Consider the following 12,517-nt stretch of genomic DNA (forward strand, 5'->3'; position numbering starts at 1 on the left):
TTCAGCCAGTTTTATCAGCCAAAAGACACTTAACCAGTCCCATGGTGAATTCAAGTGGATGCAGTTCCTCTGGCTTCAAGGCCATTTGGGCTAGTTTGAGGACCCTGATGGCTATGTCTTGTAGCATAATTTCACCTGCTGCAATTTAAGATTATAACTCCTTGTGGTACTTCCTTGAGAAAGCTTGTCCTAATTGATTTTTCTTTTATCATTTTTCTTAGCAGGTTCTCTGACTGGCAGCCCTCACCTTTCAGAGCTTTCCATCAATTCCCAAGGAGGACCATCCGTGGCAAATATGACTTTATCTCCAAACTTGAGCCCTGATGCCAAGCAGTCATCTCCCTTGGTCAGCCCTTTGCTGAATGACCCGTCATGCATCAGGGCTGATGATGAGGAAGAGGTCAAAAGAAAGGTAAGGTGAATGAAGTTGGCCTTGTCTGTCTTCTTTCTGGTGTGTTGTGATAAATCTGGGTTGTTCCTGTTGTTCCTGAGGTTCCAAGCAACCTCAGGAGCTTGTTTGGATGGGGTCTCCTATAAATCTTAACTTTGTTTTGGGGAGTGGAGTTTGGTAGTTTGTTGTAACAAAACAGTCAGCTCCATTGTCTTACTGGAGAGAAAACTTCCAGGTGACAGAAAGAAAAGGAACAGTGTTGGGCCTGTTGTGGGAATATCCAACCCAGGCTCTCCAGTCTGTCTCTGCTGGGAGCACCACTGGGAGCATCTGGATGTGGGAGTAGAAAATGCTCTCTTTGAGCCACAGCCTGCAGCGATCAGCTGGGAGTGTTTGGCTCAGACCCATCATTGCAGCAAAACCATAAGGAAGCATCACATCCAAAACTGCTTTCTGAAGATAAAGTGTTTGTCTGAGCCAGGGTGCTCTGGGTGCCTGCTGGCTCATCCCTCCTCTGCTGCTGGCTGAGAGGGGCTTCCTTTCGTCCTTCTGTGCCTGCCTTTTTCTCCTCATCTTGGAGCATCTCAGGAGGGAGAAAGAAGCACTGATGGCTTTGCTGGGAGGTGGGAGTTTGTGTAAGGAAGATGTCTTTTCCCTCCGTGCATACTTAGCAAGATGAATGAAAGAAATTGGAGAAGAGGAAAATCCGAGAGTCAGTTAATAGAGCCAGGACTCTCTGTGCCAGTCCCAAGATGGAGCAGCCAGTGGCTGTGTACACCAGCTGATGGTGGCTCCTGGGGGTGCATTCTGGCTGGGAAATGCCCACACAGACTCCCTTTGCAGGGCATTCACAGTGTTTCCACTGCATCATTTGTCTTCAGGGAGGAAACAAAGGAAAAATATCTATGGAATTTTTTTTTCTTAATTTTTGCTTCCTGAGCAACACAGAGGAAGATCAGCTGGGTTCCTTTGGCTCTTCAGAGTTAAGAAATTTTAAATCTGTAGCCTAATCTAAAATCCTTCCCCTCTCCCACTGTTAGGTTGCTCAGCCAACAAAATCTTACAGGTTGGAATTTTTTTGGAAGTATTTTGCCCATGGATTACCATCCTGATGACGAAACTTGCAATAATCAGACACAAATTTTTGTTGTTTTGTCAAATTTGACACTTGATTTAACTGGTCATTTAGCCTGCAAAGGATTTCTTCATGAACTTCACAACATGTCCTGCTCCAGAAATAAACTGAAAGGAGCATCAGCACCCCAAAGCAGTAGAAATCATCTTGGCAGAAAAAGAAGTCTCTCAAAAACCCATGGAAAGTTCTTGTTCTCCTGTGTTTGCAGGGAAGGGTTGATTTTAGGGCTTCAAGGCTTAGGAACATTCAAGGATGAGTCACAGCATAACCACAAGCAAGGGTCACTGGTTTGTAACTCTCTTTGTGATTTATTATCTACAGTTTTTTTCCTCCGTAAAAGCAGAGGAAAACCTAATGTGCTTGCAATTCACAGAGGTTCCCAACTGAGAAAGCTTACTTCATTGCTAAAGAAGTGGCGACCACGGAGCGAACATACCTGAAGGACCTTGAAGTCATCACATCGGTATGTTTGCTTGAGCCTTACTCACAGAACACGTGAAGCTCTGGGCAGGGGTGGTATTTCATCTGCTCCATTTAACATCCTTGATCTGTGCTGTTTTTATATTCTGCACTGTAGCTACTCTTTGCTGTGCAGGGCAGTTCTCCTCCAGGGAGGAAGTTACACGAGAATCAGAGAGCAGGGGTTTGCTCTGTGGTTAGTAACATGCACTAAGAAACTGTATCAGGTTGAGGAACTTGGGACACACTTCAGTTATGTTTTCTTGCTCTCATGCTTTGTGGTTATAATTACTAAAAATGCCTGTGGGTTTTCAATGACTTCTCTTAAAACTGAAGTAGCTCCTTAGGGGCACATATAAATGTTTTCTGCTGCATTAAACGCCCTCCGTTTAACATGAAATATTGCGGAGTACCTATTTGAATGATTCTGATTTTTCAGAAAGTGAAATTGTGTGTTAAATGAGTCATTCCTCTGTAGCATCTGATCAGAGTGTGTTTGTTAAAATCACCAAGGCAAATAGCTGACATCTTTGCACACACAGTAACAGTCTTGTTTCACTTCTGAGAATAATGTGTGCAAGATCTGGTCTGAAACAACCATTTTTCTGTGAAATGGCACCAGATCCAAACCCCTTCATGGCATTTTGGCCAGCTCCAGACCTCTCAGCTCTTAAATCACCCAGTGAGGTGCATTGCCCACTCCTGTGTTGAGTGCTGTGGTAAGGAGGACATGCTTCAGGGGAGAGTGTTGGGACCAGCTGGGAACCAGGGACACACTTTCTCGTCAGCTTCTTCTCTGTCCCAGGATCCCATGTGACAGATGCAGCTAATCAGACCCCAGCCTAGACAGAGCCAATACAGCATGGTTTTTACAGGCAGCAGGGTAGCTGTGGCCCCACTGCTACTTGCCCTTGCTTTTTGGGAAGCCAGCCTGCTGAGAGAAGAGGCCAGGTTCTCTGGGACAGTTCTGCAGTCATTGCTGTAGTCTCAACAGCAGATATGCTGTTTTCATCTAATATTTCACTCAGTGGCAGCAGAAACAAAAAGTTTTAGCTCTTCAGAGCTAAAGCCCATTTTCCACCCCATCCTCTCATTCTTGTGGTAGGCAAATTTGAATTTGCTGGATCCCCAAGAGGGATGGGCCTGATGATTAGCATACAGTTGTATCAGCTGTGCTCCACAAATGACTGGCCCAGGAGGCCACTGAAAGTGAACAAGCAGCCAACATAGTTGGAAAAGGAACAACTGCTGTGCGTGAATTTTGAGACTTGGTAGATGAGCTTTGACTTTAGTTCTGCTTGGTGCTGAGATAAAGCAGGGGAGAGGGAAGCTTGGGAGGGATCTCTTTTTATCCCAGCTCTGGCTCAGCTCCAGCTGATGCAGTGTCAAGCAAGACTGCTCTAACAGTCTTCTGTGGTCCCTGCAGCCTTCTAGGCACTGCTGGAAGTCAACCACAGATAGCTGGAATCCCTCAGGGCACTAAAGAGTGAGCAGTGTTACCATGTTGAAGGCAATAGGCATTACTACCTTGGCAAGCTGCCTGGTCCTGTGGTTTTGTGTCACCCATAATCTGTTAGGGTGAAATAAAGAGAATATGGAGCAAAACTGAGCAGGAGCCTGTTTCAGTCTTTACAGTGCCTGTCACTGCCACTCCAGTTTTGTGATAGCAGTGTCTGCCACTTGCTCACTTTGCAAAGTGATGTCCTCTGTGTGCACACTGCAGCAGGGGCGTGGGTGCTCACTGAGCCAGCTCCTGCCAAAGGCATTTCAGACTGAACTCGGCAAAAAGAAAATGCAGAGCATATTTTTTTTGCTTTTACTGAATTGTTTACAAGTATTGTAATGCTCTTTCTCTTGCACCTGCAGCATTTGCAAATTCTGTTTGTATTGACTAACCAGTTTGGGTTTGAAAAGAATTTTCAAGATTTGATCAGTGATGGCAAAAGGGAAGGGAGTTCCTTTTTCAGCTGTGCAGGGTCTGATCTCTGATAAGTGCACCAGTTCAGTGCACAGGAATGTCAGGGATAGTCTGGGTTGTATTCCTCGTGCCAGATAAATAAGATCCTTGCTGGTTTAGCTGTTAGGAGTATTTGAGTTAGGTACATAAAGACAGAAAATGATCATACCTTCTGCATTCCCCCCGCTGATAATTTTGCTTCTTTTTTCCTTTGTAGTGGTTTCAGAGTGCAGTGAGTAAAGAGGATTGCATGCCTGAAACACTGAAAAATCTAATTTTCTCCAACTTCGAACCTTTGCACAAATTTCACACTGGTTTTCTCAAGGAAATTGAGCAGAGACTTGCTCTGTGGTAAGACTGTTGATTGTTATTATCTGTATTCTTTCATGCAGTTTAGCATTTTTGCATTCCCTTTTTGCTAACTCCTTGTGATCTACTGTAGGGCTTAATTTGTGAAAGTCACAGATGTTGGTTATTAACAGACAGGGTTTATTGAATTGTGCTTTGTTCATGTTTACTTGACAAACTCCGTTGTTCAGATATCTCAGTTACAGACATATGCAAATGAGATCATAATTCTGGATGAAGCTTTCTCTTGCCAAATGCCAGTGTTTGTACATGGCAGCTCCTTTGAAGAACATGCTGCAAGCAAGGCTTAACAGTAATAAAGAGGGAGAGGCACAGGACCAGGTTCTGTTTCTGTCAAAATAGGTACAGGCTGGGAGGATTTCAAAGAGCAGCTTCTCATTCTGCAGCATCAGAGCCGTGACACTCACAGGGCCTGCAGTGCTTTCTACAAATTGACAGTGTTGGAAGAGGACACTGGGCTTGAAAATCATCTGTTCTTAACATAATACTGACAGTGAAACATGGCATTTTTTACAAAATAGCTATGAAGTGAATAATTCTTCCCTGGCAAGGCACTTAATTCATTTGACCACTGAAATCTTAGCAGAGGCAGCAGCATAAGCAGAAACCTTCTACTTGCTCTGATTAGACCTGTCTGGACTAGATTGTCTTGCTCTGTGTAGGCATTTTTTGTAACTTATCTTTGGTTCTAGGAGCTGAGCTTTTCCTTCTCAGTTAGAAAAGTGACAATGAAAATCACATGAAAGCAGAGCAGGCAGACCTAATGGGTGGTAATCAGTTTAATTAAGACAGGTGCCTCTTTAACTAATGAATTAAAACAAAAGCCAAACACAGTCTCAGAGTGTGTGAGTTTAACTCTTGTGATGTATTGAGATCATTTAATGAGGGCACAACACTTTGCAGACTAGTGCTGTCCAAACCCACCCTGCACAGTTGCAGAATTAGCAGGTGTTTTCTGGGAAGAGGGGAATGTGGTACTGCCTCTTAAAGCTGACAACATCCTCACCCAGGACTTTGGTTAACTCCTAATACAATTATTTATTCTTTTATATATATATATAGTTTGTATATGTATTTATATATATATCTAATATAGTTACTCTTAAGACATGCTCTGCACAGCCACCGTACCTGTGTCACTCTTTTTTTCTTTGAGCTGCTACTGGTGTTCATTGCATTGCCCTAAGCAGCATTTTTTACAGGTACTCCAAGGGGGCTCTTTCAGATGTTATAAAATACTGATTGTTTCTTCAGCCTTGGTGTAAGATTAACAGTAGTTGGAGTTAATCCCCAACTAGCTGGGGTTAACATGTATGGTGAGAGAAGGAAAATTTGTGCAGTTAGTGAGGACTAAGTTCTGCTCTCTATCAGACCAGTCTGATCTTGCTGGGTGCTGACTCCTGGGCAGATGTTGAAGTAGAGATATCCCCTATATCCTTCTGGTGGCATTAGAGGTGGATGCAAACCTCCTGTTCAGGTGTGATGTTTTTCAAAAATTGGATGATGCTGCACTACCAGCCTGCTGTGGAAAGGTGACACTGTAGTAATTGGGGGGAAGGATCAGTTATGTTAAAAGAAAGAAAAAATATTTAGGCTTCTAGACTTTCCTTGATTTTACTTTGTTTCTCCTTTTCAGTTAGCTTCTTTTAGATCTGAGTAAACCTTCTGTTTTTCAGTTTCTCCATAAAGTTTCAAAGGTTGATAAACCTCAATTTAAAGCTTCTAATGTCGTATTTTAACTGCTCTTACCCAGTGATTTAAAGTGCTGATCTGATACAAAGTTACCTTGCAATCCACATTTATTCAGAAATATTCTGCTGAGGTAACTTTGTCCCAGCTGGGCACCTCGTTCTGATTTTGTCAGCTCAGCTATTGCATGTCCTTCCACAGTTAGTGTAAGGCCACTGGGATTTCTCTGTCGGCTGCTCTGAATCACTTGACGGACAAGCAGTGGCGTTCCTGCATTCAGTTTGCAGCCAACAGCCTGGATGCAGCCAGTGTAATACCCCTGCTGTAGGCAGTGATGGCTGGCTGTTAAACTTCTGGGAGATTTGAATACGTGCCTTGGGAAGGGAGGCAGACTTGCTGACAGGTATTATTTTGGAGGTGTTGATGTTTCTATATAATGCCACAGATGCTGAGATAAGCCACAAGCAATAAACTCTGACCTATAGAGATTAGTGTTTAATTAAACAGTGAGTGACAAAATTAAACAGCCCCTCAGCATCTACAAGAAGCTGGTGGCAGTGTGGTAGGGAACTCCTTCAGCAGCATGCTCAAGGTCACTTAGCTCAATGCCAGAATGGTACCTCTCTCTTTGGCCCCAGGTGTTTTTAAGGCCGTAGGCTCTGGCTGTGTTCACCACCTCCCAGCTGCCCAGCAAATCGTGGGCCTGGCTGGGCACAGCTGCAGGAAGGTGTGGGCAGGATTCAAGCCAGCTCATTCAAATCTGACTCTTCCATGTCAGCTCTTAAATTTCCAGGCAGGTGGATAGGGGGAGGAAAGTGGGACACTCGTCCTGAGACATGAGCTTGCTCTGCATTTGTCAGGGAGACATGTCCTACAAAAAAAGGGCCTTTGAATGAAAGGGTTGTGGACTTAATCAAGCTTCTGGAAGCTACCAGCATGTGCTGTGGGACCTTGTGAGAGAGAGAGCCTCCTGCAACCAGTCCTCTTTGTTCCCCTAGTGAGTAGGATGCTGGGTTTTATCAACTTAAAGTGCAATTCAGCCTGCTCACTCTACACAGGCATAAGTGCAGTTCTCTAAGGTTTGTTTCAGACTTCATGCTGCATGTTGGAAGATCTAACAGGAGGTCATTCCCTGCTCTCTTAGGCCTTGCATCATACTGAAGCTGCTGCTGATGCAAAAGAGCTGTGGTGAGAACAAGGCTCAGGGGTATTGCACATAACAATTGTTAGATGTCTCCATGCCTTTAATTTGTTAAAACATCTATAGACTTTTAGTATTTGGCTGGAGGAAGCTCAGGTTGTGTACATTATTAAAAGCATTTCTGGCTTGCTTGAAGGTTTCTGAAGTGTTTGAATCTGCAGTCAGGGGCAGGCTGTTTGCTAGAGAACATCTTAATGGTCAGGGTTCTTTTGACCTGGTTATAGATTCTGGCAGGTCTGATCTGTTTCTTTGCACAGTTCACCCATTTTTCTCTTTAGTGCTGCATTTCCTAAGAGCAGCACGTCTCAGTGTCCAGGGCCTAGTGACAGTTTTTAATATGACAGAGATTGATCCTGACACCAACAGTCAGCTGCAGAATGTGGGCAGTCAGTGCATTTTTCTCAGCCAGAGTTTCTTCCTGGCCATGAAACTGAGAAGATTCCTGGTGGTTTTATTGCACAGCATCCTAAGATGAGTGATAGTGATACCATGCTCTGGGCCATGTTTTCAGTCCTACCTGTGCTGTTTCAGGACCAGTAAAGCAGCCCATGAATCTCCTCAGTTGCCCCAGCTGTGCTGAGCTCTGGAGACTGTCCATGTTCCTGGGAGCAAGGGAAATACCCCACTGGAGGCTCTGTGGCTTGAGGAGAGGAAGACCTTTGCATGCAGGCAGGCATGGTGCTTTGCCCTCTCACACAGGAAGAGGAGAAGAGCGGGAAGCTGCCTCAGGTGGGAGAGGGAGCAGCACATGTCAGGCTGCCCAGGGAGCAAGTGCCAGAAGAGCTGCATCCAGCACTTGGCATCCAGATGTGGGTCCTGGCTGCCAGGACTCCTCAAGCAAGGCTTTGGATGCAAGGCCAGGAGCTCCCAAGCCTTTTTGCTGGGAGAAAATATGGGAGGCGTATGTCAGTGACTTTAGGCTGGCTCCTGTTTCCCAAGAGCAGTGAGATTTTATGGCAAGGAGGAAGAGGTGGGCAGTACAAGCAGAGTGTGACATGCTTCATCGGCTTCTGGGTGGTTGAATCTGAGAAGTCAGCTAGGAGGAGTCAGGTTCTACTCCTTGTTTTACCTCAGCTGTTTAATAAGCTATTCATTTGGGTCACAAGCACCATTTTCCATCCAAAAAAATTGAGTTCATCTTTCCACACCCTGTTAAATGTATTGCAAGTTTCCACACTGATTTCTTTAAATGATGACAGAAAGAGGCAAATAGAGAACCATAAGTATCCCCCTTTTCTGACCACTGAGCAATGACAGCAATGCTGGGGCAAGCCAGGGTAGCTGTTTCTGCCCAAGGAAGCCCTCATCAGGTAGTACAAATCTGTGTTTTGGGCCTTATTGATGTGCTAGGAAAGAATAGTGTTATGTACTTCCCAGAAGTGCAGGCAGACTCCTCTTCTCCAGGGGAAGCTGCTAGTTTGACTTGCAGATCTTTCTGAGGAAAGCTGCTGCTCAGTGTTACCAGATGGGAATGTGTGGCTGGTAATTTGCAAAAAAAAGGGCTCTTAATCTTAGCATATGAAAGGAGAAGGCGCAATCAGGATTTGTGGAAGCAAAATTGAAAACCTCTAATAAGAAAGCACTCAGGGAGGTGTAGGAAGATGAGCCAAATGTTGATTTATTAACATCTTTTGTTTGAGAAGAAATACTTGTGCTCAGGAAGAGCAGCCTGATAGACAGTTTATATAAACAAGGCAGCAGTCCTTATCTGCCTTCTCAAAAGCAGCATGCTGGCTGTTCAGCTGGTTCTGCACGTCTGGTGAGGAGGCACGAGGAGGGCACTTCCAAAAATGTCTTTGTCCAGTGTACAGAAGTGAGGTGTGTGTGGCAGCACAAACCTCTGAGTGATGCACTGCAGATTCCTGAGCCCAAGACATTGAGAGGGGCTTAGTGCCAGCACGCTGGGCTCGATTTTGAGAGGATAGTTTTCATTGCTGAAGTCACTTTTGGGTACCTCTGGGGAATGGAGCTGTGCTACGCCCAAATTAACTGGAAATTGTGGGAGAGAAGTAGCACATCCAGGATCTGTTAGTCAGAGTTAGAGCCATATTGCATCAGTCTCTGTGGCTCTCCCTGCAGGATATGCCCAGGGTCAGCTCTGAGGCTGTTCCACAGCAAGATACGGAATGCTGTTGCATTCACAGCACTTTTTCAGTCAGTCATGTTACTTGCTCAGATCCCTTTCCATTTAAAAGCGTTACTGATGCCTGTTTGCTGTAGGTTGGGTTTCCCCCCAACAGGGGTAGCCATCCCAAAGTCTTGAAATGTATGCACACCCTCTAAAGGTTTGGTGTGACTCTGGGAAGCTCTCATGGCTTCAGCAGTGCATTTCTTAGGCTCTGAGCAGCGTGTCGTGCACCACTCACTGCTGCAGTGCTGGCTGGAATGGGCAGGGCAGTAAGAAGCAGGGTGTGAGCAAGGAAGGGGGTGTTTGCTTTTATGCTTCTCCAATTATAAAACATGTCTCTTATTTAAAAGGCAGTTGTAATGGGGAATGTTTAAGGAATTTTTTAATATTAGAACTTTAGTTAATAATAAAGTCATAAAAAACTTCAAAGTGTCTAGGTGTTCAAAGAACCAGTTATCCTATTCAGGAGGGAGTTCTGAGCATGTAACACAAGGTCACACACTGTAAATATAATTTGTTACAATTGATTTATTATTATTTTGGCTGCAATTCAAGGGCTGCAATCAAAGACTTCTGTGTTTGCCTCAAAAAATCTTTATTGAAATATCTTTCTCTTATTTTTTGCCTTTCCACCATCCCCTTAAATTTCTGTTCCTTCTGATTGAGGGTATGGGCTGACTTGAGATTTCCTTCTTTTATTTTTTCAATTATATACACTAAAAACATCATGTAATTTGAAAATCAGACAGGGCTGCTTGTGTAATCCCTGTAAGTCAAGCTGATGGCTGTTTGGAGTAATATATATAAGGTAGTGTCTGAATTTCTTGCCAGGTGTAAGCCAGTCTTCTCTTTTCTTGCTGTTGTACACTTGCGTTGCTGTAAAAAGGAAGGGACTACTTGGATAAAAATGGGAAATGATCGTATAATGACCAATAATGTCCTCATTTTTTAGCATGATTTTCAGTGGCTTTAGACCTCCCCCACAGTGTCAGTGGGGTAAGGGCACATTATGCATGGGGAAAGCTGCTCCTGCATCTTCAGTGGAGATGGGCATCATAAATCAGCTCCTGATGAAAAGCTGTGAGACCCTAGGCCCCGAGTTTTGTCCCCTGTCACTGGCAGATAGATACCATGTTCAAACAGTGACCCGTGAAAACAAGGAGTGAGAAGAACAATTTATCCATTGATGCACAACAAATGAGCAGCTTCTTCCCTCTCAGCAAGCTGAGTGTTGTTATTCAAAACATACACCACAGGGAGATCTCTCTTTCCTGCTCCTGTGCTTTGGGTTGTTGCAGCAGTAAGACATCATCTGATATGTAGTGTGTTTGGGTTTTATTTTTGTATTCTGTGTATTTGGATGCTCTTTTCTTGGTGTTTCATGTTTTCTTGGGATTTGCACATTAAGGAGCTGGTGAAGATGGCAGTGTAGCTTAGGGTTTGCTCTGGGGTCCCAGCATGGAGCTGGGGTAGAGTGGAGGTTGTGTTTTAGGAGGCAGATGGGAAGCTCTCATGTTCCCTCATGCCCAGTTTCAGCTTTCCTTGCCTCTCTGTCCACAACACAGCCTACATGCCTGTGCACCATCTCCAGTGGGAAAATCATCTCTGTGGCAAGGGAAATTTGTTTCCCTGGAAATAAATAACTAAAGCAAGAAGAGAGACTGGAACAAGGAGCAATATGCAGCCATCACATTTCTGTATTTTCTCCTAAGAAAACCCTGGGTTTATTTCTTCCAGCAGGATGCACCTGTGTGCAGCACAGGTCATCTCTGTCAGCCTGGGCTGGGGGCTCTGATACCATTCAGCACTTCACTGGTCAGCCAACAGCTGGAGTGAGGCTGTTGCTTCTGGAGACCCCCTTCTCTCTGTCTCTGTCACTCTGCCAAGGTGCAGAGTAAGTTTTGAAAACCCTAAAGGTCTGTGGCTGATGCCGATGAAGGGGGACTATTCCTGATGTGTGTGACTGATGTGGTGAGATGCTGTGCAAGCAGTCAGTGCTGGTGATGCTGAAGAGGGTCCAGTGGGTCAGCTTTTGGGAAATAAGGACCTGACTGTTCCGTGAACAGCCCCATTAATTATTAGCTGGTGGAAGCACTCACTGTGACTTTGGTACGCTTGGGCTCAGCCTCCAAGTAGCCAGCTAGTAGATCAGACATTTGCACTGTGTATTCTAGCCAATCTGTATTGTAGCCTTCAGATCAGAAAAGCAGTGTCTATTTAGAAAATGCAGTCTGTAATGATGTACTTAATATTTTTCTTGGCAGTAAGTAGATAACTGTATATTTCACGCTCAAAAAGGTACAAAACTGCCAAAGTCCATTAGATTAAATCAAATGTAGACACATGGAAATGGATCCAGGTAGTGCCAGAGAATGAGAGAATAACACATAAAGCAAGAATTCTTGTAGAGATAATTGCTGAATCCCATGCCATTGCTGGCAGCAGCACAATTTCATCTGGCTTTGGCACTTCTGAGCTTGTGTGTAGAGGCTCATCATGAACCATTTGCGGGGGATGCTGCATGCTGGCTTCATGGGTGCAGGGTGGCTTTCCCTTGCTTCCTGCCAGGGTGGGGCTGCTGCCTGGGACTCCCAGTGGTTGTGGTTTCCAGTCAGGGGCACTTGGATATGCACCACTAGGAGCAGAGCTTTAGTGGCTGGAAGGTTTTATTTACAACCTGTCAGAGGAAATCTCAGTGGGGAGAGCTGCTGGATGGGTATGTCATGGGGGAAGGGAGAATTAAGGAACAGCATAGAGTGGAGATGGTTTGACAGACAGAGGCTTCCTGAAGACAGAAATTGTACTTTCAGTTGAGACATTTCTTGGGCATGATTTGTCTATGGCAGTGTTTATATGACATAATGTTTTTGCAAAACAGTGATGGTAATTAAAGTTACCACTGACACAACTCAGCTTCCTACCCCAGTGTAACCTTTGGGTTCAGAACAAAAACGTGAAAAATCTTGTTGAGTACTGGTTTTCCTTACCTAAATATGCATGTGACACACTAAGACAGACAATAGGAAATTATTAAAGACAGCCTATGAAACTGGGTGATGTTCAAAAGAACATGGAGTAATCCCTTGTTTATCAATGGAGTCTCTTTGTTGAAAGATAAAATTGGAAAGGGGAGGGGGACAGTGCTTCTCCCCACACACTCCCAGAGATTTTCTTTTGAAAGCATGGCT

General features: G+C 44.5%; 1 protein-coding gene across 5 annotated transcripts in view; it reads left to right on the forward strand.

The window, feature by feature from the left end:
- The window catches only part of FARP1 (FERM, ARH/RhoGEF and pleckstrin domain protein 1), a 202,596-nt gene that overhangs the window by 169,093 nt on the left and 20,986 nt on the right, over nt 1-12,517 (forward strand). For 4 of the 5 annotated variants that reach the window (XR_005956037.1, XM_041478251.1, XM_041478250.1 and 1 more), the window contains exons 14-16: nt 222-412; nt 1,900-1,989; nt 4,160-4,293. Coding sequence is in view for 4 of the 5 variants with exons in the window: in XM_041478251.1 (XP_041334185.1) it covers nt 222-412; nt 1,900-1,989; nt 4,160-4,293 (415 nt within the window). In the remaining variant the exon portion in view is untranslated. The remainder of the gene's footprint in view (nt 1-221; nt 413-1,899; nt 1,990-4,159; nt 4,294-12,517) is intronic. The other variant, XM_041478249.1, reaches the window with a different exon arrangement.

Source organism: Pyrgilauda ruficollis, unplaced genomic scaffold (assembly GCF_017590135.1).
Source record: "Pyrgilauda ruficollis isolate IOZ18807 unplaced genomic scaffold, ASM1759013v1 scaffold44, whole genome shotgun sequence".
In the NCBI taxonomy this organism is placed as follows: Eukaryota; Metazoa; Chordata; class Aves; order Passeriformes; family Passeridae; genus Pyrgilauda; species Pyrgilauda ruficollis.